The sequence below is a fragment of the Primulina tabacum genome, chromosome 6, assembly GCF_025594145.1.
Source record: "Primulina tabacum isolate GXHZ01 chromosome 6, ASM2559414v2, whole genome shotgun sequence".
Taxonomy (NCBI): Eukaryota; Viridiplantae; Streptophyta; class Magnoliopsida; order Lamiales; family Gesneriaceae; genus Primulina; species Primulina tabacum.
In genome coordinates this window covers 25,807,058-25,834,936 of record NC_134555.1, presented here as the reverse complement: position 1 = coordinate 25,834,936, position 27,879 = coordinate 25,807,058, and the positions used below count along the sequence as shown (strand labels likewise).

At 38.1% G+C, this 27,879-nt stretch overlaps 1 protein-coding gene across 1 annotated transcript in view; it reads right to left on the bottom strand.

The window, feature by feature from the left end:
• Window positions 1–240: 240 nt before the first annotated feature.
• The window catches only part of LOC142550136 (adenylate kinase isoenzyme 6 homolog), a 44,338-nt gene continuing 16,699 nt past the window's right edge, over window positions 241–27,879 (bottom strand). The window contains exons 2-3 of the mRNA XM_075659372.1: window positions 532–677; window positions 241–427 (exon numbers count right to left, since the gene is read on the bottom strand). Coding sequence (XP_075515487.1) covers window positions 241–427; window positions 532–677 — 333 coding nt within the window. The remainder of the gene's footprint in view (window positions 428–531; window positions 678–27,879) is intronic.

The following is a 27,879-nucleotide window of genomic DNA, read 5'->3' as shown; positions in this document are numbered from 1 at the left end:
CTAACACATTTTAGTATAACCCTCTTAACGATTAACGGTCAACAGAAAAAGCACCTTCAAATGCTAACAGAAGGGTTTTTTATCTAATCTTACTCTATATATTCGTGCTTAAAAAACACTATATATTCGTAAATTTCAACTCCAAAACGTTCAAGAATGCACCAAAACAACAGCACGAGATAAAAAACTTCGAATGGCACCAAACAGTAGCCTTAAATATTCAATCAACCTGCTTTGGAATCAGGATAAGGAGCTCCATGATCGAATCCAATCGGTTAAAGATGACAAGTTCCTATCTATATCATCAACAGAGTCGCTTCTAAGTGGCACCACAATACCTTCAAAATAACTCTCTTTGGCCTCCTCTAACAATATTTGAAAGATCTCGCATTCAATATTGTTCGAGAGCTTTTGACCTATATATCCCCTGCCAGAGTACTTCCAACAAAATTAAGAACATAGAAACAATAATAGACAAATTCAACTAACAGCAAGAGAAATGAACCATATATATAGAGAAGTGTTACAAACCTTTTAGTCAACCGATCATACAATATAGAGTTTTCAGTTTGAAGCATCACTACGCGATCGATCCAACGCTCTGGAAAGAAGTCACAGCCGTGGTGATCTACAATGTTTCCACCTTCTTCCATCAAATCCACAAGCTCATCGCATACCTGTTAACAACAAGAATGATACAATGTGTGTATAAAAGTTAAGCTTAAAACCATGAAATGCCCTCTGCAATGTCTGTATCCACTACAAAAAAAAAAAGAGGTTAGCGACGGTATAAACCGTCGCTAAAACCATAGCCAAAAGGATTAGGCGACAGTTTATAGGTCCGTCACAGGAGGCCGCGTCGCCTTCTATAGCGACGGTTTTTCAAGAACCGTCGTTAATATAGCGACTGTTTCTTTAAGAAATCTGTCGCTTCATGTAGCGAATGAAGCGTAGCGACGGTTTATAACCGTCGCCTAAATGAAGCAACTATTATAAAGAAACCGTTGCTATAATAAGCGATGGTTTAGACATAAACCGTCGCTATAAGAAGCGACGGTTTAGTCAGAAACCGTCGCTATAATAAGCGACGATATTGTCAAAAACTGTCGCTATAATAAGCGACGATTTTCTCTAAAACCGTCGCTATAATAAGCGACGTTATTTTTTAAAAAACCGTAAATAATGATGAAGCGACGGTTATTAAACAAAATACTACGCAAAATTTCATAAATAAAAATACTACGCAAAAAAATAAAATTAAATTTTCTATAAAGAAAACGCTTTAAAAACCTGACGTGCGCGAAGATATGCAGATCTACGGAACGTCGGAAGATCACACCGACGAGAAAATCTACGAAATTAATACGAAAAAATGCTAGTACAAAATAAACAAAACCGAAATTTTGAAAAAATCGATAGATTTTCGCTACTACAAGAGAAAAAAAGGCGAAAAGCGTTGAAGAAAAATGTTCGCGAACCTCGGTATATATAGAACCATAGCGATGGTGTTTGCAAAAACCAGGGCCAGTAGCAGCGGTTCTGAAATAATCAGTCGCAAATAGCGACGGTTTTATAAAACCGTCGCCGATCTAGATCGACGACGGTTTCAAGAACCGTCGCTACAAAATTCGTCGCTACTAGCGATGGTTGATAACTGCTGTCGCTAATTTCGCGACAGTTATTGAGAACCGTCGCTATATTCAACGACGGTTTTGACTAAAACGGTCGCTTTATTTATTTTGTCCTAATTGAAAAAATATTAACAACAACATTTGAGAAATGTAATCATATTACTAATTCTACAAATAATAATACAAGTGTTTGGTACAAATGTCGAATGTCTGCCATCTGCTAGGATTCAGACGACGGACTGACACCCGCGTGTCAACGAACGATCACTAATTGGTGAATGAAAAAATTCATAGCAACGGTTTGTAAAAAAACCGTCGCTATTTGCGACAGTTTTGATTTAAACCGTCGCCCATAGCAACCGTTTATGTAAAACTGTCGCTATTAGAGATTGGCGACAGTTTGTCCCAACCGTCGCTATGGGGCAACGGTTGTTCAAATCGTCGCAAAAGGCGACGGTTTAAAAAAGTTGTCGCCAAATATTGCGACGGTCAATTTAAAATACCGTGGCACATGGCAACGGGTAAAAAAACCGTCGCCTAATATGGCAACGAACTTTATTATAAACGTCGCCAAAGGCGACAGTCAAAAAACCCGTCGCACAAGCACCATCCAGTTACAAATTCAATCTGTTTGCTATAAATTTTAGTACATTGCACATCAACTATCTAGTACCTTAATTGCCAAGAAAGGCTTTTTTACATGCTTCCCCCAGAAGCCCATCACGACTTCATAAATTCTCTGTAATTTCAGGATCTGATTTCTCATCTAAAAATCGAAAAATTTTATGTAAGTAATAAATTCACTCTTCAACTCAGAATATTTGCTCAAATTTTTTACTAATTCTAAGCCAAGGTCACCCACTGTTAGAATAGATGTCCTATAAGCCAACTGTTGGCTAGGGAATTTAATGACTCAGTTGTAATGAACAATCTTTATTTTAATATAATTCATTATTTCATGGTTTGCAATTTCTTTATCTGTATACCCATGTGATCAACATAGATAAATACCTTGATTTTACTTTAATACAAATGAATCATAATTCGATGTTGAAACTAATTTGTAAATATTGTATAATCTAAATTTGTTCCTAGTCGATTCATCAGCCTAAAACATGGATAAATGTCGCTTGAGCTCGAGACTAGCATATGTGATATTGTGTATTGCGTTTCTTGGTAAGGGCATAGAGATGTCCAAATATGCAGATGAGTGGTATATGATGATTATACTGAACTGCCCTCTCTAGACTTTATAAGTGGTTATAATTCATCGAAATGATAAGCCTGTGGTTATGATTGTACATCATTAGTGCTTACGACCCGGGACAATACTGAGGCTCTATATGTTAGGGCTGTGCTTTGACTTGTTTACCGACTCCAGGAGGGTCATCAAATGGCGAGATTTGGTACAATTGCGACACATGTAGAAGCCAGTGCATTGTAGTCGGGAATTCACCCTCATCCTACCGGTGTGGATATCTTGTGTGATCTGATGAAATAATAGTGCATGTAATCTATGGCCAAAGTATGAGATGTACGTTAGAGAAGAATTTCTCCAATTGTACAAGCGATGCCACTTTTATTCTCAAATATGTGTCACAGTGTTATCGAAGACTTATGCAACCCTCGATGAATCAATGGTTGCAGATTCGATCGAGATATATGAGATGAAGGGACTGCACTGTACATTAATCATAACTGATTGGTTCTTGCAGGCACAATCAGTGATACCTAGGGAATCATGGGGCAATGTTAGTAGACGCTCTTACCATGATTCGATGGGTTTAATCAGAAATATAATTACTGACATTCTCATGATCAACTGTTGATACATAGAATTAGGACAATTATGGTAAGCCCGAATAAAAGATTTTGTTCTGAATCACAAAGAGTTGTGAACTCACAGCTAGTTGTACCCCTGAATCATTGAGTGTCACAGAAGCACTAGATCATTTGTTCCCGGTGAGAGAATAAATTCAAGTAGTTGAATTTATATAAATTATGATATAGTAAATTCAAAAAGTTGAATTTATGATAATTAAATTTTGAGAAAATAAATTCAAAAAGATGAATTTATGGGATAGTAAATTCAAGAAGTTGAATTTATGAATTTATCAAATTTGGAGAGAATAAATTCAAGGAGTTGAATTTATAAGATTTGGGAATTTAAATTATTAAACTCAAAAGTTGAGTTTATTAAATTTAAATTAAATATAGCGGGAAGTATGTTTAATGGTCTTGTAGAAGTACAAGTCCAACATACTAAATAATTAAAGTTTTTAATGGATTTTGATTAATTATTAAACTAGTGATTAATTAATTAAACTAGTCGTACTAGTCCAACAATAAATCAAGCTCATTAATTAAGAGGCTCAAATATTATATTATGGTAATTAGTTCATGAAGGCTTTATTTAAGTTAGAGACTTAAACCCTAGCCACACATGACAACATATTTTCGAGAAAGGCCTTCCCTTCTCCTCTCCAATTTACGGCCTCCACCCCTAGAATTTTTGGGGTTTTTGTGCCGCCTATTGTTTTTTTATCTTAACGTTAAAACGTCTTCTAAATATTCTAGTGCTATTTAGAAGATGAACAAGTTATCCGATCGTGGACCTGATTCGAATATGAAAGAAGGAGGCTTTAAGAACGTACGTGGGATTTACAACAAGAGCTACGTTCGATTATACCAACGTAGTTGGAGCAAAGTGAAAATTTAATAAAGGTATATTACTAAACATCCTATGTATGTTTATTCAATACAAACCATACGAGTGTTCAAATATTTTGATTGTCAAAATAAAATAAAAATTTTAAAAATTCTGCTGCGTTTGAGCACGAGAGAACACGAGTCCCAACAGTGGTATCAGAGCCAGGTTCTCTTTATCGTATGATTTAAATCACGTTGAATAATATTTCTAACCACACAAAAAATTTTTAAGAAAATTGATGGTTCATAAAAAAAATTTATTTTATCCTAAATAAAAAAAATATTTCGAATCTGCCTGGAACCGTTCCAGGCAATCCGTGCGTGCATTGCCGCGCACGGCGACGCGCGCGCTATTTAAAGCCTTCATGACCTAATTACTATAATATAATATTAGGGCCTCTTAATTAACATTATGAGCTTGATTAATTAATTGGACTAGTCCAATTAGTTTAATTAATTAATCAAAGTCCATTAAGAATTTTAATCATTTATGTAGGACACTTAAACCCTAGCCACACATGACACCATATTTTTGAAAAAGGCCTTCGCTTCTCCTCTCCAATTTACGGCCTCCAATCCTAGAGTTTTAGGGGTTTTTGTGTCGCCTATATTTTTTAATATTCACGTTAAAACTTCTTCTAAATATTCTAGTGCTTTTTAGAAGAGGAACAATTAATCCGATTGTGGACTTGATTCGAAGATCAAAGAAGGAGGCTTGAAGAACTTACGTGAGATTTACAACAAGAACTACGTTCGATTATACCGTCGTAGTTGGAGCCAAGTGAAAATTCAATAAAGGTATGTTTATTCAATACAAACCATACGAGTGTCCAAATATTTTGACTGTCAAAATAAAATAAAAAATTTTAAAGCTACTGTTGCGTTTGAGCACGAGAGAACACGAATCACAACAGTGGTATCAGAGCCAGGTTCTCTTTATCGTATGATTTAAATCATGTTGAATAATATTTATAACCACACAAGAAAATTTTTCAGAAAATTCATGCACCATAAATTTTTTTAATTTTAGCATAAATTAAAAAAATATTTCGAATCTGCCTGGAACTGTTATGGGCAGTCCGTGCACGCAGGGCTACGCACGGCGCGTGCTGCGCTGGAAGATATTTTATTAAAATTAGTTTAGTTTTTATTTTGATATTATTCAGGATTATAATTGTCTAATTGGACTCTACGTGCCCAGTAAAGAAATACTATTTATCTTTTTTATTAGAGAGTGGTGAAAATGTCAAAATAGTGGGAGATAAATTTATAAAATAAAAATCGTATTTTATATCATAATATTATTTTAAAATAATCGGCAACCATTATTCTGTTTTTGTATAAGTATATTTTTGATTTCGTCATGCAATCTATTTATGTTATTAACAAGCTAACCGAACACTAATTTTCAAGATTTCCTGAGAAAATTGTTCTAAATTCGGAGAAAATAGCATACACACTATGTTAGTCTTGCAGAACTGACAAAGCATGCTAGATGGTAGGACCATAGGATGCACACTAAAGTGTAATATGCTCGCTTTTGTGTCAAATGAAATGTAGAGACAGTTTGAGGAAATGATGAATGCTGTTGACATTCGAATAACACATTCAAGAGTTGCATGGTGCATGAAACTCGTACAGTGATGGACACTACTTTCAAGGAGCTCATGAACACACGATTGCAAGATGGTGCTCTGGCCCCTGAGTGTGGTGTACATATGACTGGGCTTATTGATAATGTGGTGGGCCACGAGTTACTTGATGGCATCAATTTGTTGTCTTTCTCTTCCTCATTTGACGAGGTTTATGGTGAACTTCAATTTGAATAAGATTGAAATAGCCTTTAAAAGCTAGTCAATATGCTTATGACTTATGAAGCCATCATAAAATAAGAAAATGTTGTTTCCAAGTAGGGCAAGAAAAATGGCCTACAAGGTAAGGGAAAGAAATGTTTTGCTCCTCACAAGAAAAACAAACACAATAAGGGCAAACTCCAAAGGACACTTAAAGGTCCCACAAAGCCCGATAAGTCAGAACTTATTTATTTCACTGCAAGAAGAATGAACATAAGAAATTATCTGGATCGGAAATATTTTGAAAATGATATGTGAATGTCCAAGTAAACAAGATTTCAACAACAAACAAAAGAAAATAGAAGATCCAAATCTCGCACAAATATAGCACGGTAGACTAGGTCATATCTCCTAAAGCATGATGCACAAGCTAGTGGGAGAAGGCATGTTTGACTTGTCAGACATAAATTCTTTACCTACTTGTGAGTCCTGTTTAAAAAAAATGACCAAGACTTCATTCAATGGAAACATGGAACGTGCGCATGGTCTACTGGATTTGATCTATACAGACATTTGTGGCCCGCTAAGTGTAAGCACAAAATATGGGCAATCCTACTTCATTACCTATACTGATGACCATTCGAGGTATAGGTATGTTTATTTGATGAAACAAAAATCTGAAGCGTTTGAAAGGTTCAAAGAATCCAGATATGAAGTACAAAACCAGCTAAAAGGATTATTAAGACACTTCGATCTGATCAAGGTGGAGAATATTTGAATGCTGAACTTTTAGAATATGTGAAAGAGAATGAGATTCTCTCACAGTGGACTCCACCGGAAACACCAAAATTGAATGGTGTTTTTGAGCGTCGTAATCGAACCTTGATGGACAGGGTTCGATCCATGATGAGATCCACTAAATTTCCTACATCGTTTTGGGGCTTTGCGCTTGAAACTGTGACAATGTTGTTGAATAAGGTCCATACAGAGGTGGTGGCTAAAATTGAAACGTCTGCTATTCGTTTTGCTTCAAAAGTACTAGAATTTTTTTTTTTCTAAAACCTCCACTGTTCGGCCGAAATGCATAAAACAAGCATAAAATATTTTGGAACCATTTTAAAATAAAACCAACTAACTAATATTTGAAAAAATCAAAGTAATAGTTCAAATCGTCAAATGTTTACCAAACCTAAGAAGCAATAAAATTGAAAACTATAGCCCATACTAAAACCTCTCAAAAATCTCTCGAAGCATAAATAAATAGTCGTAAAATTTTTGACATAAACTTAAACATAAATGCGGAGAAGTAGAAGCGCTGGTCCTCAAGTTATGTGCATCTTCAGTCCAGTCAGATCAAGTGTGGGGACCCGGACGCTAACTCATCTTCTTAATCATCATTATGATCAAATATAACAATTAAGTAAACTGGGTCATAAATTTATTTTTTTTAAATGTTGAACACCCTATAAACAATTGTTCAATTTCTATAACTAAATAGGTACCATCTCATTCATATCACAAGATCAAGTTAAATATCTACAACATGAACCAAAGTACAAGTCTAGTACAAAAGAAACTCACAACGAACTACTGTTCATCGACTACATATCAAGTGATGAAAATCAACTCTACTTCTGGGTCCGAATCTCCACTCTAAACTCAATCTCTCATCCTCTTCTCGACCCTGATCCTGTCTCACCTGTTGTCATGCACACATACAAACACAACGACAGCCGGATAACTCCGGTGAGAAACATATTTCCAGTATAAATAACGTATACATGTATTTCATATAAACATATATAAAAACATAGAACAGTTATCAATAACATGTATCATAATCTGAAAGACATGAATCGATATAAAACAGTAAATCAAACTCTTAAACTCTTAATCTCTGACTCGACTCTGATCTAGGGATCCCGGTTCCAGGACTTTGGTACATCATATCGAATCTCTACAATAGGAGTCGATCTACTCCTAAGCAACATCGATATAAACCCAAATGTCCAATGACTTAGCACCTCTGCCAAAGACTAGGTACATCTGCCCAATACTCTTTCTCGATATCTATTTTCTATTCTCTATTTTTCTATAAATCAATAGAATAAGCATAAACATTCAAAGAATACAAAGGTATTAAAACAATAACGAAGAAGTATGTGGTTTTGGAAAACTCAAGTCGAATCTAACTGGAGTCGTATCTTCCCGGTTTAACATTGATTTATACCTTTTTTTTGTCGATCTGACGAAGTCGAAGTCTTGAATTCGAAGCTGTCAACACTCAATCTGACAATGACATTATCGAGGAGTACAATATCAATATACAACCCAACCAATACTGGATATAATCAGAACTCAATCTAATTCTGTTTCGGCGGCATAACAGCACAATCTCAATATATCCAGCAATACAATATCAACAGATACAATTCATAACTCATATTCGATAACAAAATCAATCTTATATTCTCAAACTGCATAATCTCAATCAAATTCAATCTGAAAATGATAACAATTTCATACGGTATCCGTTCTTCGATCTTATTTCGATTATACAATTACAACAAGATCAGGAACAGATAATATCAATAATATCCTGATTCCTTTAGTACCATATTTTCAAAACGTAAAAGAAAGTAGTGAAACTTACGTCCTTTTGAAGTTCTTGACAAGAGGAGTACGAAACAATTCTCGGATTGAAATTCTACGGCCGGATCTTGCGTAACTCACAAAATCTCTGATTCAAGGACTTGACAATTCTTTCAAGGAATCTTTCGGTTCTTGCTGCAGGTTTAAAGGAGAAATGAAAGTAAATTACATATATAATGCATGGCAAGACCAGGTGGCTCATTCTTTGTGCTGCACGTCTCGCGCATAAGCGCGACCATCATCGGCGTATATGCGTGAGACTCTCTGCCTCGGCATTTTTCATTGCAACTGCTCGCGCATATGCGAGCCCTATCCCCGCGCATATGAGCGAGACCTGCTGTCTCGGCACTTAGAAGTTTCACATGCTCACGCATATGCGCGCCCTATCTTGCGCATATGCGCGAGGTCTTCTGCCTTGCCCGCACATATGCGCGCCTCTTCTCGCGCATATGCGCGAGGTGTTCTGTCCTCGCACATAATAGACATGCTTTCTCAACTCTTATCTCGGCGCGGTCCTTCTAATCGCAACAATTCATCAATCAATAATCTCGGATTAACAAGATAAAAATCTCGGGCATTACAATTCTCCCCCTCTAAGATCTGATTTCATCCCCGAAATCACAGGCAATCAAATCACAAATAAGAAGGAGATATACAGAAGCTAAATAAGAAGACTCACATCAGTGAAATAACTCTTGAAACTTCTGTCTCATATCTGATTCAGTTTCCCAAGTAGCTTCTTCGATGCCATGACGACTCCACTGAACTTTCACAAGCGGGATAGTCTTCATTCTGAGCTGCTTTTCTTTACGATCAAGAATCTGGATCGGTTTTTCCAAATAACTCAGAGTATCATCAAGTTCTGCCTCGTCTGGCTGAAGACATGAGAAGCATCATGAAGATATTTCCGCAGCATAGACACATGAAAGACATCATGTATACCAGATAGAGAAGGCGGAATAGCCAGACGATAGGCACGAGCACCTATCTTTTCAAGAATCTCATACAGACCAATATAGCGTGGAGATAATTTTCCTTTCTTGCCAAATCTGACAATGCCTCTGAAAGGAGAAATCTTCAGAAATACTCTGTCTCCCTGCTCAAATTATAAAGGTCGACGTCGAATAACTGCATATTTGGCCTGTCTATCCTGAGCTGTCTTCATTCTCTTCTGAATCAGCTTCACTTTCTCAATCATATCTCGAATCATATCAGGCCGAAGTTCAGGCACCTCAGATATCTCATCCCAATAAAGAGGGGATCTGCATTTCTTGCCATACAACGATTCAAACGGAGCCATCTCTATACTCGTCTGATAGCTGTTGTTGTATGAAAACTCACAAAGTGGCAAAGAATCTTGCCAACTAGTGCCAAAGTCTAGCACTACAGCTCTAAGCATGTAGAAGCCCGTATTTCGTATTCGTAATTTTGCGGAATTATTAATAATTTTCCTCTTTAAATAAATAACGTGCATCATACATAAAATAAACTGATAAATAGATTTAACTTTAAAATAACAGCAGAAGTAAATATTGTGTTTCAAAACAACTTAAAAATCATTCAACATATTAAAACTGGTTTGAGCATAAAATAGTGAATAAATTGAAGCATGAGGTCCTCGGGTTTCTACTACTGCTGACCCAAGCTAGCTCACTGGTCCCCGCCCTCAGTCTCGACCTCATCAGTACCTACAACAATCAAGTCTAGTGAGCCTAAAGACTCAGCATGCATATATCGTGAATAACAAGTAAATATATCATAAATTTCGTGTAACGTGAAAATATCGTATCGTAAAGCGTAAGGTGAAAATCGTGTCATGAATAATTATAAATACGTGCATATCTGAAAATCGTACGTAAAAGATTTGCTCGATAGAGCCCTGTCAGAAATTATCATAGCATAATTTTTCTGGTAGAGATAATGTTTCTACGCAAGTGGCCCAAAACATAACATGCACGTCTGATCAGACTAAACCACAGTATACTGGGCGGTAGAGATCATCACAACCCTTGGACTGGATATCCGTACCCATACATAATCGTAAACCGGTCGTAAGTCACCGGGTGAAGCAATCCCATAAGCGTAAGGTGGCCACAAGACATATCGCATATATCTCAAAAATAAACATTTTATATTTTATGCACGTAATATAATCATAATCATGTTTTTATCTAGTAAGTTGGATCGTTCCCAGGCTCGCTGCGACCTAATTCTAACATTAGAAACATGCAAATAATCTTGACTTGACAAAGACTTCGTAACCGAACCAAAAACGAGACAACTACGCCCAACAAACTTAGTTTTCAACCATGGCTTCGTACCAACCCGAAACGACATTGAAACATCATTTAGCCATGATTAAAATACACCTAAAATACTGAAAAACATAACCCTAGGGCTGTAATACACGAAAAATGTGAATGGAGGCCAAAATCATGAAACGCTCTTTCGAGAGTCACTTTGGCACATTGCACTGTAAATTCTCGTACGACTTCTAAACTTAACCAAATCACAAACGGCCAAAAACATGTCCTTCCTAACTTATGGAGGTACTTTCCAATATAATGCCATAGGCTAAAAGCCAACCAAGAACTCAAAACAGCCTCCTGAACCGCAACAAGGCTGCTGTCAAATTTCAGTGGCAGCAGCTGTGCTTGTGTTGCTTCGTTTACAAGGCTAATGGCCATTAGGGCTTGAACCACCGACCATAGCCTCTTCTCAGCATCCTAAGGTGTGGCTCAAATCATGGCTAAGGGCCCTAGGCCAACATACAACACAACGTTCCCACCCGAGAACCATGATGCGCGCGTGGGGTGTGTTACTTTACTTGCGGTCTTGGTCATTACAATGGCCATGTGATCGACCATGGCTTGATCTAGATATCATGGGGTATTGTGTGAACCATGGCTAAGGGCTAGAAGCCAGCCAAGATCCACCCAACACCCTCCAAATCATAACTCACTCACACGAAAACTCAGAAAATGAAACCGAGGGACACTAGCATGTTTTGTTTTAAAAATCGATGGGACCATGAACCAAGCCTTGAAAGGCCATCTTGATCACGTCCTAGACATGCTAAGGGAAGGTTCTAACCATAGTTACAGGCCTTAGACCAAACAAGATTCGAACCCTCGCCTTAGACAAATAAGAATCAAGAATCGAGACTCAAGCACGCAACTATAGAAGAAGTTGCTGTCAAGTCTCTTCCTTGCGTGCATGGGCTGGAACCGATGAACCAACATGACTCTAACGCACTCTAGTACATGCCTAGATGCATCCTTGAGTGCCTGGAACCGAACCAACCTCCTGAAATCACAAAACAATCAAACCCGTGAAGCACAAGGAGGAGCCGAGAAAAATCTGTGCAGGTTTTCGAAAAATATGTGCTGTCAAATTCGATGATTTCGTGCTTCATCAACATAATATGGTTTAAAAATGTATATATGACTTGATTGAAGAGAAAAAAAATGGTATCTACCTGCCTGAAGTTTGTTTAAGAAGAAAACAAACAATACGACGAATACGGCGCGGCGGAGACGGAGTTCTGCTTCTTACTTTTCTCTCTTATTCTTCTTGATGCAACTCACGATTTCTTGCTGCTATTCTCTCTGAAATTTCAAAGGTATGGGCTGCAGGAGATGTTAAGTGGTGAAGGGGAAGGTTACCAAGATGAATAATGAGTCAAGGAATGCATTAAGGTAGGAGCTATAAGTGAGGGATTTGAATGACACAAGGATTGATTCCTTCCTTCTTGTTGCTCGAAAATTGTGGGATTGGTAGGCTAGATTAGTTGTTTGATTAGGTGCATGATGATGCTCAATTATTAATCATAGGTGATTTAAAGGTGAGGGAATCAATATACCATGAAGGGTTATGGAAGGGTAATTAAAATGGAGAGTTGCCAATCCTACATAAATTGATCTAAGGGGGCCGAAATTTACTAGAAATTGGAAGGGAAAATATTGTTTCAAATCTTGTATTTTAAGTCCTTAAAGTTGTAAACACTTATTATGTATTTTAGTGAAATAATTAATTTAGGATAGTAATTTCCTTGCATGCATGGCTAAGTATTAAAATAAATTTACTAACATGTTAGGGTATAATTTTCTTGAATATATTAGGCCTAGATTGATTTATCCCAATTGGTTACACATTTTAATTTAGGATTTTAATTAATTATTGGCCAAAAAGAACTTATTTACTAACTTACTCCAATTAATTAAATAAATTCTTAAACATTCTTTTACATTAAAATAAGTTATTCCTTGGCTGAAATTAAATTTAAGAATATTTTATTATTATTAAATTTTATCTCAATACTCCAACTCCAGTCCGGCCTCGCGTATTTAACCTGAAAAGATAAAACTAAACTTCTGCGATTTAAAATAAATGATCATGACTTAACAAATTTTAAAATTCCTTAAACACTCCCTAAATATAAAAGAAATCATTTTTAATTTAAATAATAGTAATTATGCATGGCTTATACGTAGTCTGATTTACCGGGTTCTACAACTCTCCCCCCTTAAAAGAAATTTCGTCCTCGAAATTAAAACTTACCGAATAATTCGGGGTATCGACTCTTCATCTCTGGCTCCGATTCCCACGTAGCTTCCTCCTCCGAATGATTAATCCATTTGACTATCACTAGCTTAACCAGTTTGTTCCGAAACTTCATTTTCCTGTCTATCTAAGATTTGCACTGGTCTTTCTTCATAAGACAGGTTCGGAGTGAGCTGCAACGGTTCGAAATTCAAGACATGCGAAGGATTCGTCATATACTTCCTCAGCATAGAGACGTGGAACACGTTGTGCACTCCGGCCAGCTTCGGCGGAAGAGCAACACGATAAGTGATGAAACTTAAAATTAATAATTTATTATATGTTAAAACCTGTATTTTAAAATTTAAGTTTCATTAAAATTATGTTATTTTAGTATTGTTTGTTTATATTTAATTGTCTTACTAAATATGTTTTATTTTCAGGTTTTCTACGTGTTGGTAAAATAATGATAACTCAAGCTAGAAAATTCAAATGGAGGTGACTCAAACATGTTTGGAATCCTTGAGAAATTATCTACAACTTTGCAGAAGACATGATTGCCTAAAAAGTTCATTAAGATGATCAAATTGTGCAAATATCAAAAGGAGGACAAATTTACTTTTACTATGACCAGCATATAGTAAAAAAATCATAACTATTTCAATATTTAACCAAATGAGGTGAACCAAGTGGCTAAATTCATCTACAAATAATTCCCCACATGTTTGCCGTTTTGAGCAGAGTCAAATTCGGTGATTAAAGTTGTGGAACAAAGCATTGAAAGAAGGGACATGGAATTGAACTTGGAGGAGACAAAGAATACTATTGCAACTACATGGTATTAATAAAAATTTTAACCCTTCTCTCATTTGGCCTATAAATAGAAGCCTTGTGCTAGCTTGAGAATCATTCTATCTCATTGTAAAATATAGTGTGAGTGTGTATCAAAGTTCTAAGTTCCAATATATTTTCTTTCATGTTCTCAACTATGAGTGATATTTTAGTGTTGATCAAAAGTAAGCTTACGGCAAGCTAAATCTATTATGTCAAGGTGAAGAGGATGCATTCTTGGTGAAGTAAGATTGTTTATATTTTGTATATTCTTTCTTTATTTCTTTTCATTTAGCTAACTTATTTTTATTGTAGGTATAAAAATGAATTATTTGTTGTTATCAATTTACATCAAATGCTTGATACCATTAAAGTGGCTATCTTGATTTGTTGTTTAATTTTGATACAATTAATATTTCATCACTTATTATTATTATATATATATAGATATATATATATATATTTATATAATAATATCATAATATTTCATTTAGACGATAGCGTGGCTCTGCCAGTTGTTCTAAATGAAATATTATGATTTAATACTAACATCTAACAATCTAACATTTACTTTATCGCAACTAATTTTTATTTTTCGCATCTAACTTTTACTTTCTCGCAACTAACTTTTACTTTTCCGCAACTAACATTTACTTTATCGCAACTAACTTTTACTTTACCGCAACTAATTTATTAAATCAATATATTTCATTTAGGTAATAGCGTGGCTCTGCCGGTTGTTCTAAATGAAATATAATGATTTAATTTAACATTTACTTTATGCAATTATTTATTTATATAGTTATAATTATAATCATAGGTACCATATATAAAATATCGGTTAATTCGGTATTTTCTATAATGGGAACTATATTATATTATGTGTGTGTTTAATTTTCTTGGAACCATTATTTATGGTGCTTTCTTTTGTTTTACTTTTAGTTAAACAATATTACATAAACCAAGAATAAATCCTCAAGCCTTGACAAAATTTATAATTTGTAAACTTCATTCTTACATTTGGTAATCTATAAATTAATAAATTTAAACTCAAAATAACCTCTCTGAGGATCGATCTCGTACTTACGAAATATATTACTTGCAGACAACCTACACTTGGGTGAATTATTATTTAAGTAGTAGCAATAAGCTAACGTCCCGACCCTGTCGAGGATCTCAAATGGTCCGATGAATCTCAGACTAAGCTTTCCTTTCTTCCCGAACCGTATGACACCTTCATAGGTGCTATCTTCACAAAAACATGGTCACCAACAGCGAACTCTAGATCTCTCCTCCTCTGATCCGCATAACTCTTCTGTCGACTCTGAGCAGTCCTCAACCTATCACGGATCTTGACTACTACGTCGGTAGTCTGCTGAATAATCTCCGGACCCAATTCTGATCTCTCCCCAACTTCATCCCAATGAATAGGCGATCTACATTTACGATCATACAGTGCTTCATACGGACCCATACCTATAGACGACTGAAAACTGTTGTTATAGGCGAACTCTACCAATGGCAAATTCGACTCCCAAATTCCTGAGAAATCGATGACACATGCACGGAGAAGATCCTCTAAAATCTGGATAACTCTCTCTGACTGACCATCTGTCTGGGGGTGGAAAGCTGTGCTAAACAACAACTTCGTACCCATAGCCGAATGCAAACTCTTCCAAAATGAGGAAGTAAATCTAGGATCTCAGTCAGACACTATAAAAATGGGAATACCATGAAGTCGGACTATCTCTCGGATATGCAACTCTGCATACTTAATCATGGTGAAAGTCGTCTAAATAGGCAAGAAGTGCGCTGATTTGGTAAGACGATCAACAATCACCCAGATAGCATTTGATCCTCTGACTGACTTCGGCAAACCAACCACGAAGTCCATGGTAACATTCTCCCACTTCCACTCGGGAATAGGAAGAGGCTTGAGCATACCTGCTGGTCTCTGGTGTTCCCCTTTCACTCGCTGACACGTCAGACACTCGGATACAAAACGTCCGATATCCTTCTTCATCCCAGGCCACCAATACAACAACTGCAGATCTTTGTACATCTTCGTACTCCCCGGATGAATAGAGTATGGCGACATGTGGGCCTCGGATAAAATATCTGCTCGAATAGAATCACTGCTCGGAACCCACATTCTATCTCGATATCTCACAATACCGTCGCTAACTGTATAAAAGATACTGCACTTGGCCTCATCTCTATCTTCCACTTTGCCAACTGCTCATCTGCTGGCTGCCCACTGCGAATACGGTCTAGAAGAGAAGACTAAATCGTCAAAGTAGATAGACAGGGAACTCTACCTCGAGGATATGTCTCTAGATCAAACCTCTGCATCTCAAACTGAAGGGGTCTCGGAATCACCAAATGAGCCATCACTGCGACTTTCCTGCTCAGTGCATCTGCCACTACATTAGCTTTTCCCGAGTGGTAGCTAATGTCACAGTCATAGTCCTTCACTAGCTCCAACCAACGCCTCTGACGCATATTTAGCTCTTTCTGCGTAAAGAAGTAATTGAGGCTCTTGTGGTCGGTAAAGATCTGGCACTTCCCCCCATACAAATAATGCCTCCAAATCTTCAAGGCAAAAACTACGGCTGCCAACTCTAGATCGTGGGTAGGGTAATTCTTCTCATGGATTTTCAACTGACGAGAAGCATACGCTATCACCTTCCCATGCTGCATCAACACTGCACCTAAACCGAGCTTCGAAGCATCGGTATACAAAACAAAATTTCCAGGCCCTGACGGCATGGCCAATATTGGTGCTGAGATAAGAGCTTGCTTCAAAGTATCGAAGCTCTTCTGACACTCATTGCTCCACACAAATTTCAAATTCTTCATTGTCAACGCCGTGAGTGGAACTGCGACAGAGGAGAATCCCTGAATAAACTTCCGATAATATCCTGCTAGCCCAATGAAACTACGGATCTCTGATGCATTTTGCGGTACAATCCACTCTCTGACTGCCGCAACTTTCGCTTGGTCTACCTCTATACCGCTGCTAGAAACGATGTGGCCTAAGAACGCCACCTTCTCTAACAAGAACTCACACTTACTGAACTTACTGAACTCCCTTGAGGTCACTCCTTCAGTAAGTGGTCAGGACTACCACATTTGTAGCACTTCCCCGAACCATATCTACAAACTCCGGTATGGCGGCGTGTGCACTTGGCAAAGACTGAATACTCCGTGGCTCTCGGGACTGTACGTCCCTGCTGCTGCTGTCCTCTGTTCCTGGGTGGGCCGTGGAAAGGCTTCTTACTCTGATGCTGCTGATGAGGAGGGTGGTGCGGCGCTTGGACTGGTCGCTTGCCCTAGCGATCTCTCTCAATATCATTCTGATCCTGCTCTGAAGCTAGAGCTCTGGAGACCGCGACATCATAGGTAGTAGGGCAAGCCACCCTAACATCACGGCGCAAGATCGGCCGCAGACCATCCATAAATTGCCTGAACTTGGCTCCAGCATCATTTGAAATCAGTGGTACGAAATGGCAACCCCTCTCAAACTTACAGATAAACTCCGTAACAGTCATGTCTCCCTGAGGCAGTCATGTCTCCCTGCCTCAGGGTCATAAATTCTCTGGTCAACCTGGAACGCTCCTCGTCAGTAAAATATTTAGAGTAGAATACCTCTGTAAAGCACGTCCAGCTCAGAGTGACCAAATTCAGGGCTACAGATGCTCCTTCCCACCACAAGCGAGCGTCTCTTCCAAACAGATAGGTCGCACAACGAACCCTATCCTCATCTCCAAGCTCCATGAATTCGAAGACAACTTGCAGGGACTTAATCCAGCCCTCGGCGATCATAGGATCTGTCGTCCCTGAAACCTCCTTCGGCCTCATCTTCATGAACCGCTCATAGGTAGCCTCAAGCCCCGTCTTCCTGGCTACCCCAGCATTGTTCCCCGCAAACTGTGCGAAGAACTGAGTCATTTCGGCTAACATCTGGGCGTTCATGTCCTGTGGAGGGGGTGGTGGTAAGTCCTTCTCTTGCCCATGATCCTCACCGTCCTCATGACGATGCTCATCATCTCTCATGCGCTCAGGAATGCGTCTAGGAGGTATACTGTTCCATACATACAACCCATACGTAACCAACATGCATAATTCCATTATTTCTTTAAATTTAAATAAATACTGCATAATCATAATATTCACGTAAAACATTTCATGAATACATGCTGTTAAAATATTTCATGCTTTAAACGAAATGCGTAAACGAAAAACTTACAGACCGAAGACGTAATTTCGTGAGCTTCTCGAGATCAGTAGTAGTACACCCATTTACAAGAACATAGGCTTTGATACCAACTGTAACACCCCAGATTCGACGATTGTCCTCACTGGATCAAGACGGGTCTTTCCAGCGTGCTTATGTCCTCACTCACACGCACCTTGAGAAACTTCCCAGGAGGTCACCCATCCAAAAATTGCCCCAAGTCAAGCACGCTTAACTTTGAAGTTCTTATGTGATGTGCTACCAAAAAGAAGATGCACCTTCATGATATTAGTAGTACAAATCAAATCTTTTAAGCCCTCTTCAACTGTACAGTCCATTACATTGAACAGTCTCGGAATCCCTCTCATTCCGGTGTAGGATCGGTTCATTCATGTTCCCTCCACCTAGAAGCCTGCCAGGAGCCGCTCATTGTCCGTGCAACCTCATGGCACCGGCGATCACACCCCGCCCTTTTCGGCCTCGGGCCTCACATGCCCACTAGCTTCCGCTTCGTTCATCCCCGAACCACACCGTACTAAGAGAAGTCGGCTCTGATACCAACTGTAGAGGCCCGTATTTTGTATCCGTAATTTTGCGGAATTATTAAAAATTTTCCTCTTTAAATAAATAACGAGCATCATACATAAAATAAACTGATAAATGGATTTAACTTTAAAATAACAGCGGAAGTAAATATTGTGTTTCAAAACAACAACTTAAAAATCATTCAACATATTAAAACTGGTTTGAGCATAAAATAGTGAATAAACTGAAGCATGAGGTCCTCGGGTTCCTACTACTGCTGACCCAAGCCAGCTCACTGGTCCCCGCCCTCAGTCTCGACCTCATCAGTACCTACAACAATCAAGTCTAGTGAGCCTAAAGACTCAGCATGCATATATTGTGAATAAAAAGTAAATATATCATAAAATTTCGTGTAACGTGAAAATATTGTATCGTAAAGCGTAAGGTGAAAATCGTGTCATGAATAATTATAAATACCTGCATATCTGAAAATCGTACGTAAAATATTTGCTCGATAGAGCCCTGTCATAAATTATCATATCGTAATTTTTCTGGTAGAGATAATGTTTCTAGCAAGTGGCCCATAACATAACATGTACGTCTGATCAGACTAAACCACAGTATACTGGGCGGTAGAGATCATCACAGCCCTTGTACTGGATATCCGTACCCTTACATAATCGTAAACCGGTCGTAAGTCACCGGATGAAGCAATCTCATAAGCGTAAGGTGGCCACAAGACATATCGCATATATCTCAAAAATAAACATGTTATATTTTATGCACGTAATATAATCATAATCATGTTTTTCTCTAGTAAGTTGGATCGTTCTCAGGATCGCTGCGACCTAATTCTAACATGAGAAACATGCAAATAATCTTGACTTGACAAAGACTTCGTAACCGAACCAAAAACGAGACAACTACGCCCAAAAAACTTAGTATTCAACCATGGCTTCGGACCAACCCGAACCAACATTGAACCATCGTTTAGCCATGATTAAAATACACCTAAAATACTGGAAAACATAACCCTAGGGCTATAATACACAAAAATGTGAATTGAGGCCAAAATCATGAAACGCTCTTTCGAGAGTCACTTTGGCACATTGCACCGTAAATTCTCGTACAATTTCTAAACTTAACCAAATCACAATCGGCCAAAAACATGGCCTTCCTAACTTATTTTGGTACTGTCCAATCCAAGGCCATAGGCCAAAAGTCAACCAAGAACTCAAAACAGCCTCCTGAACCGCAACAAGGCTGCTGTCAAATTTCAGTGGCAGCAGCTGTGCTTGTGTTGCTTTGTTTACAAGGCTAATGGCCATTGGGGCTTGAACCACCGACTAGAGCCTCTTCCAGCATCCTAAGGTGTGGCTCAAACAATGGCTAAGGGCCCTAGGCCAAAAACAATCCAAGCAAACACCTAATACAACACAACGCTCCCACCCGAGAACCATGCTGCGCGCGTGGGGTGTGTTGCTTTACTTGCGGTGTTGTTCATTCCAATGGCCATGTGATCGACCATGGATTGATCTAGACATCATGGGGTATTGTTTGAACCATGGGTAAGGGCTAGAAGCCAACCAAGATCCACCCTACACCCTCCAAATCGAAACTCACTCACACGAAAACTCAGGAAATGAAACCAAGGGACACTAGCATGTTTTGTTTTAAAAATCGATGGGACCATGAACCAAGCCTTGAAAGGCCATCTTGATCACGTCATAGACATGCTAATGGAAGGTTATAACCATGGTTACAGGCCTTAGACCAACCAAGATTTGAACCCTCGCCTTAGACAAATAAGAATCAAGAATCGAGACTCAAACTCGCAACTATAGAAGAAGTTGTTGTAAAGTCTCTTCCTTGCGTGCATGGGCTGGAACCAATGAAACAACATGACTCTAACACACTCTAGTACATGCCTAGATGCAGCCTTGAGTGCCTGGAACCGAGCCAACCTCCTGAAATAACAAAACAATCAAACCCGTGAAGCACAAGGAGGAGCCGAGAAAAATCTATGCAGGTTTTCGAAAAATATGTGCTGTCAAATTCGATGATTTCGTGCTTCATGAACATAATATGGTTTAAAAATGTATATATGACTTGATTGAAGAGAAAAGAACGGTCTCTACATGCCTGAAGTTTGTTTAAGAAGAAAACAAACAATACGACGAATACGGCGCGACGGAGACGGAGTTTTGCTTCTTACTTTTCTCTCTTATTCTTCTTGATGCATGTGGGGACCCGGGCTCTAACTCAATTCTCTTTGAGATTAATTGGATCTTTGTTCGAAAATATGGGTCATAAAAAAAATTTATTTTAACAATATCATAAACAAATGCATATAAACATGCACAAGGTCTTTATCTATTTTATTTCAACAACATAAATCCATGTCTTGTTTCATATCATATATACAAATTAGTGTTCAATACCAACTACAAACCACATGTAGTACATGTCTAGTAAGAAACCAATAGTAATCTTCTTCTACGCCCGTAATCTCCACGCAATCTCGATCTCTCATCTCTGTCGCGACCCAGATCCTGTCCCACCTGTCGTATACACACATACAGACACAACAATAGCCGGAAACTCCGGTGAGAATAAATCCCAGTATAAGACATGTATACATGCATATACACAACATAATCATGAAGCATACTATCATGAATAAAAGCAATAACCATATGTTCCACAATCTATGAAACAAAATTAATATAAGCATTCAACTGAAATCAACTCATATCTTGACTCGACTCGACTCTAACTCTAGGGATCTCGGTGTGAATAAGACGTCACAGTCTGCCACCTACCCTCCCAATCGGGGTGACAGTACGTCTTATTCCTAGACTTCGGTTCTGTCTGTATCGAATGTCTACAATCGGAGTAAATCTGCTCCTATGCGTCGATACCACCGAACATCTAGAAATTCGGCAAATCTGCCAATGACTCTCCTATCTTAAATGCTTGAATATAAATCTATAAACAAGGCATAAACATAACAAGATATAAACAACAATCTAGTATGTGATTTTGGGAGACTCAAATCAAATCTAATTCGAGTTGTATCTTCCCGAATTCACATGAATTATATCTTCTTGTCGTACAGTCTTTATTGAGATCGAAGTCTTGAAGTCGATTCTTGTCACTAGAAATCTGGAATGGCAATGTCACATATCACAATATCAATCCACAACTCAAACTTATACTAGTACGGATCAATATTTAGTCTTGGTACATTTTGACGGCATAACGACATAATTTCTCGATACCAATCAACTCAAATATCAATACTCAAAAGCAATACTCATAATTCTTATCAACATCAATCCACAAGACTGAATTCTGCACCATCTCAATTCAATATACGCTGGAAAATCATAACGATCACATATGGTATCATTTCTTCGATCCGGTTTCGAATATACATTCACAATAATCATAAGAACACATAATAACCATCAAAATCTGATTTTCCCAATCTCTTACTTTCAAAATATGCTGAAACTTAAAGATACTTACATTCCTTAGATAGCCCTTGATGAGAGGATCAAGAATCTATGCTTGGATTGAAGTTTGAATGGCTAGATGTTGCACAATTTATTTTCTAAGCTTGAAGCAAACTTGAAGATTCTGAAGCTTTTCCTCTCCTTTCTCTTGGTGATGACCAGCTGAAATGAAGACTCAACACATTAAATTGCATGGCAAGGGACACATGGCATATTCTTTGTTCTGCACGCAAGACCGCGGGTGCACTCCTTCTGGACCGCGGGTGCGGTCAGCTCACGGCACCGCATTCAGATATTCAAAAACAGCGACCGCGGGTGCGCTCTTGTTTACACCACGGGTGCGGTGTCTCTTCGGCAACACATTCCAAAATTCAGGGTAAATGATCGCGGGTGCGATAGGTGTTGCTGTGCGGGTGCGGTCCTCTGTCCTATGCAACATTTCATAATTTCGTTTTATCAACCTACAATTTTCAGGCATTACAATGCAACTCACGATTTCTTGTTGCTATTCTCTCTGAAATTTCGAAGGTATAGGGTGGAGGAAATGTTAATTGGTGAAGGGGAAGGTTACCAAGATGAATAATGAGTCAAAGAATGCATAAAGGTAGGAGCTATAAGTGAGGGATTTGAATGACACAAGGATTGATTCCTTCCTTCTTGTTGCTCGAAAATTGTGGGATTGGTAGGCTAGATTAGTTGTTTGATTAGGTGCATGATGATGCTTAATTATTAATCATAGGTGGTTTAAAGGTGAGGGAATCAATATACCATGAAGGGTTATGGAAGGGTAATTAAAATGGAGAGTTGCCAATCCTACATAAATTGATCTAAGGGGGCCGAAATTTGCTAGAAATTGTGAGGGAAAATATTGTTTCGAATCTTGTATTTTAAGTCCTTAAAGTTTTAAACACTTATTATGTATTTTAGTGAAATAATTAATTTAAGATAGTAATTTCCTTGCATGCATGGCTAAGTCTTAAAATAAATTTACTAACATGTTTGGGTATAATTTTCTTGAATATATTAGGCCTAGATTAATTTATCCCAATTGGTTACACATTTTAATTTAGGCTTTTAATTAATTATTGGCCAAAAAGAACTTTTAATTAAATAAATCATTAAACATTCTTTTACATTAAAATAAGTTATTCCTTGGCTTAAATTAAATTTAAGAATATTTTCTTATTATTAAATTTTATCTCAATACTCCAACTCCAGTCCGACCTCGCGTATTTAACCGAAAAGATAAAACTAAACTTCTGCGATTTAAAATAGATGATCACGACTTCATAAATTTTAAAATGCCTTAAACACTCCCTCAATATAAAAGAAATCATTTTTAATTTAAATAATAGTAATTATGCATGGCTTATACGTAGTTTGATTTATTGGGTTCTACAAAGCATATCCTCCAATGTCTGGATAGTCCGCTCTGACTGTCCGTCGGTCTGAGGATGATATGCAGTACTCCAATGCAATTTCGTACCTAGAGCTTGTTCCAGACTATGCCAAAAGTGCGAAGTAAATCGAGGATCACGATCTGATACAATAGACTTCGGTACACCATGCAATCTGACCACTTCTCTGACATAAATCTCTGCCATCTGGTCATGTCTGTACGTCATTCTGAAAGGAATAGAACATGTTGATTTGGTCAATCTTTCAATAATCACCCAAATCGCATCGCAATCTCTGGAGGTTCGCGGTAGCTTCGTCACAAAATCCATAGAAATGTGATCTCATTTCCATTCTGGAATAGATAAGCTATGAAACAAACCTCCTGGTTTCTTTCTTTCTGCTTTCACCTATTGGCAATTCAAACATTTAGACACAAACTCTGCAATGTCTGATTTCATCTGTTTCCACCAAAACTGTTTCTTCAGATCATTGTACATCTTTCTGCTACCAGGATGAACACTGAACGACTACAATGCGGCCACATTCTGGTGTCTCAAATCTGAAACATCTGGCACAACAAGAAGATTATTCACATACAGTACATTATCATGTACCTGATATTCTGATTCATTCCCTGATCTAACCATCGATATTGAGTTCTGAACATTCTGATCAACTTTCTGTGCTTCTTTAATTTGAAGAATCAACTCTGGTTCAACTTGAATAGCATAAAGTCTCAAAGGTTGACAATATGTCTCAAATATTAATCCAGACAAACAGCAATCTTCAAACAAATTCGAAACACCAATCGTCGATAAGGACAAAGAACATACCTTTCGACTCAGTGCATCAGCTGCTGCATTCGATTTTCCCGGATAATATTTGATTTCACAACCAAAATCTTTCAGCAAATCAAGTCATCTTCGTTGTCTCATATTGAATTCTGACTGTGAAAATAGATAGTTCAAACTCTTGTGATCAGAATAAATCTCAAACTTCTCACCATATAGGTAGTGTCACCAAATCTTCAATGCAAACACGATGGCAGCCAATTCAGGATCATGAATCGGGTAGCGAGTCTCATGTGGTTTCAATTGTTTCGAGGCATAGGCAATAACATGTCCTCGCTGCATCAAAACACAACCCAATCCTCTGTGAGAAGTATCGCAATAAACAATAAAATCACATGTACCTGACGGAATGGTCAACACTGGAGCACTGGCCAATCTCTTCTTCAACTCCAGAAAACTGGATTCACACTCTTCTGACCAAACAAACGGAGCATTCTTCTGAGTCAACCGAGTAATCGGCTTAGCAATGCTGGAAAAATATTTAATAAATCACCGATAGTATCCTGCTAAACCCATAAAACTGCGTATCTCTGGCACTGATGTCGGTCTAAGACAACTGATCACAGCCTCAACTTTGCTAGGATCCACAAAAATACCATCTCCAGATATAATGTGTCCCAAAAATATCACTTGTTTCAGCAAGAATTCACATTTGGACAACTTGGCATACAATTTCTCATCCCTCAGAGTTCTCAATACAATTCTCAAATGTTCAGCATGATCATTCAAATTCTTTGAATAAATCAGAATATCATCAATAAAGATAATCACAAAATCATCAAGATACTTCTGAAGTATATGGTTCATCAAACCCATAAATACAGCTGGAACATTCGTTAAACAAAACGGCATGACAATAAACTCATAGTGGCCATACCTGGTTCTGAAAGTTGTCTTCGATATATCAGAATCTCCGACTCTCAGCTAATGATATCCAGATCTCAACTCGATCTTAGAATAAACAGAAAAACCCTACAACTGATCAAATAAATAATCAATACGAGGCAAAGTATATTTGTTCTTTATCGTAGCCTTGTTCAGTTGCCGTTAGTCAATGCAGAGTCTCATTGAACCGTATTTCTTTCTGACAAACAGTACGGGAGCACCCCAAGGAGAAACACTCTGCCTGATGTAACCCTTGGCCAGTAAATCTTCTAACTGATCTTTCAATTCTTTCAATGCAATTGGTGCCATTCTGTATGAAGTTTTAGAAATAGGAACAGTACCTGGTATCAATTCAATACTAAAGTCTATTTCTCGGATTGGAGGCAAACCCGGAATCTCATTTGGTAAGACGTCAGCAAACTCACATACCACTGGCAGATCTGCCAATGACGGGCTCGATTTCAATACATCTACTGAATACACAAGGGCCATCTCAGGTCTGAATCTTACAATCTTCTGGAAACAATCTACGGTAGCTCTGTACTTGGTCAGCATATCAATACAGATAATGCAGTCAAAATCAGACAAACCAAGTACAATACAATCTAACTCAAATTCATTCCCATCATACTGCAATATACAATATTTAAAAGATTTCACTTATATAAGACCTCTCCTCAAAGGTGAAGAGACAGATACTACAGGAGATAATGACTCAATAGGCAAATAATGAATCAATGCAAATCGCTCAGATATAAAAGTATGGGATACACCCGTATTAATCAATACATAAGCAGAGTAACCACATAAAAACAGTTACCTGCCACAACATCATCAGGTGCTTCCTGGGCCTGTTCTTCAGTCAAAGCAAATACTCTGGCCTGCTCTCTCGGAGGCTGGCTAACAGTCTGGCTTCCTCCTAGCCTCTGCTTGTGACTGAGTAGTAGGGGATGGTTGGAACGAGTGAACAGCTGATGATCTTCTATCAGTCTGAGCCACTGATCAAGATGATTCTGCTCCTTGGGATCTCTGAGAACCTCGATGTGGACAGACTCTAGCAAAGTGTCCCTGCTGTCTGCAGATGTTGCAACTACCAAATACTCCTTGGCATTGCTCGGTGGTATGTCTCCCTCCACAAGTCCTGCAACAGACCCCGGTATAACTCTGGCTCTGTTGTGAACCACTGGAGCTGGATGAACTGCTATCAAACTTCTTAAACTGTTTCCCTCTGGCTTTCAAATGATCTTTCTTCCCTCTGCTGCTACCACCACTATCAAATCTGGGAGGGGGTTGGTGGAAAGGAACTGAGGGTTGTGGGTGTTTCGGTGCTGGAGCAACATACGAAGCTCCTTTCTGCCTGATCAGGCCCGCTTCTGCTCCTTTGGCTCTGTTCAAAGCATCAGCAAAGTTATTCGGTCTTCTTGTTTTCACCAAGGTAAAGATCTTAGGATTCAATCCATTGATGAACTGATCAGCAACCGCTTCATCATTCTCGGCAATATGAGGAGCAAATCGCAACAAGGTAGAGAACTTGGCCACATATTCTTCAATATTCAACTGACCCTGTCTCAGATTGGCAAACTCTGCACCCTTGTCTTTCCTGTACGATACTGGGAAAAACCTTTGATAAAATTCAGTCTTAAAGATTTTCCAAGTAATAACTGTACCTAGATGCTCCAAAGCCCTCTTGGTTGTGAGCCACCAATTCTTCGCAACATCATGCAATTGATGCCCAATCAGTCTAACTCTTCTTTCATCTGTATAATCAAGGGAGTCAAACAACATTTCAATGTCATCAAGCCAACTCTCACAATCAACAGAATTCTATGTGCCCTTCAAAGTCGGCGGTTTGAACGATTGAAATCTCTTCAGTAGCGTTTCCATGGGTGTCGCTGTAACATCCATTGGGTTGTTTGAAATACTACCATGTTCTGGGATTCTTCGAGGAGGCATATCTGATTATCAAAAAGATTAGTAACCAAATATAACAAATTTGTTTCAGTCCTCCTCTGATCATCTTACTGCTGATCAAGAATCGGTTCTGATTCATTCTTTAGTAGTACACGTTTCCAATCAAATCACATAATCAGGTAAACATGTATTTTCAAAGCAATAAACCATGTTGTCATCACAAAAACAGGAAAGAAAACTCAATCTACCCCACTCACTCGCTTCTATCCCAGTCTAAGGAAATTACGGCTCTGATACAACCTGATGTGGGGACCCGGACGCTAACTCATCTTCTTAATCATCATTAGGATCAAATATAACAATTAAGTAAACAGGGTCATAATTTTTTTTTAAATG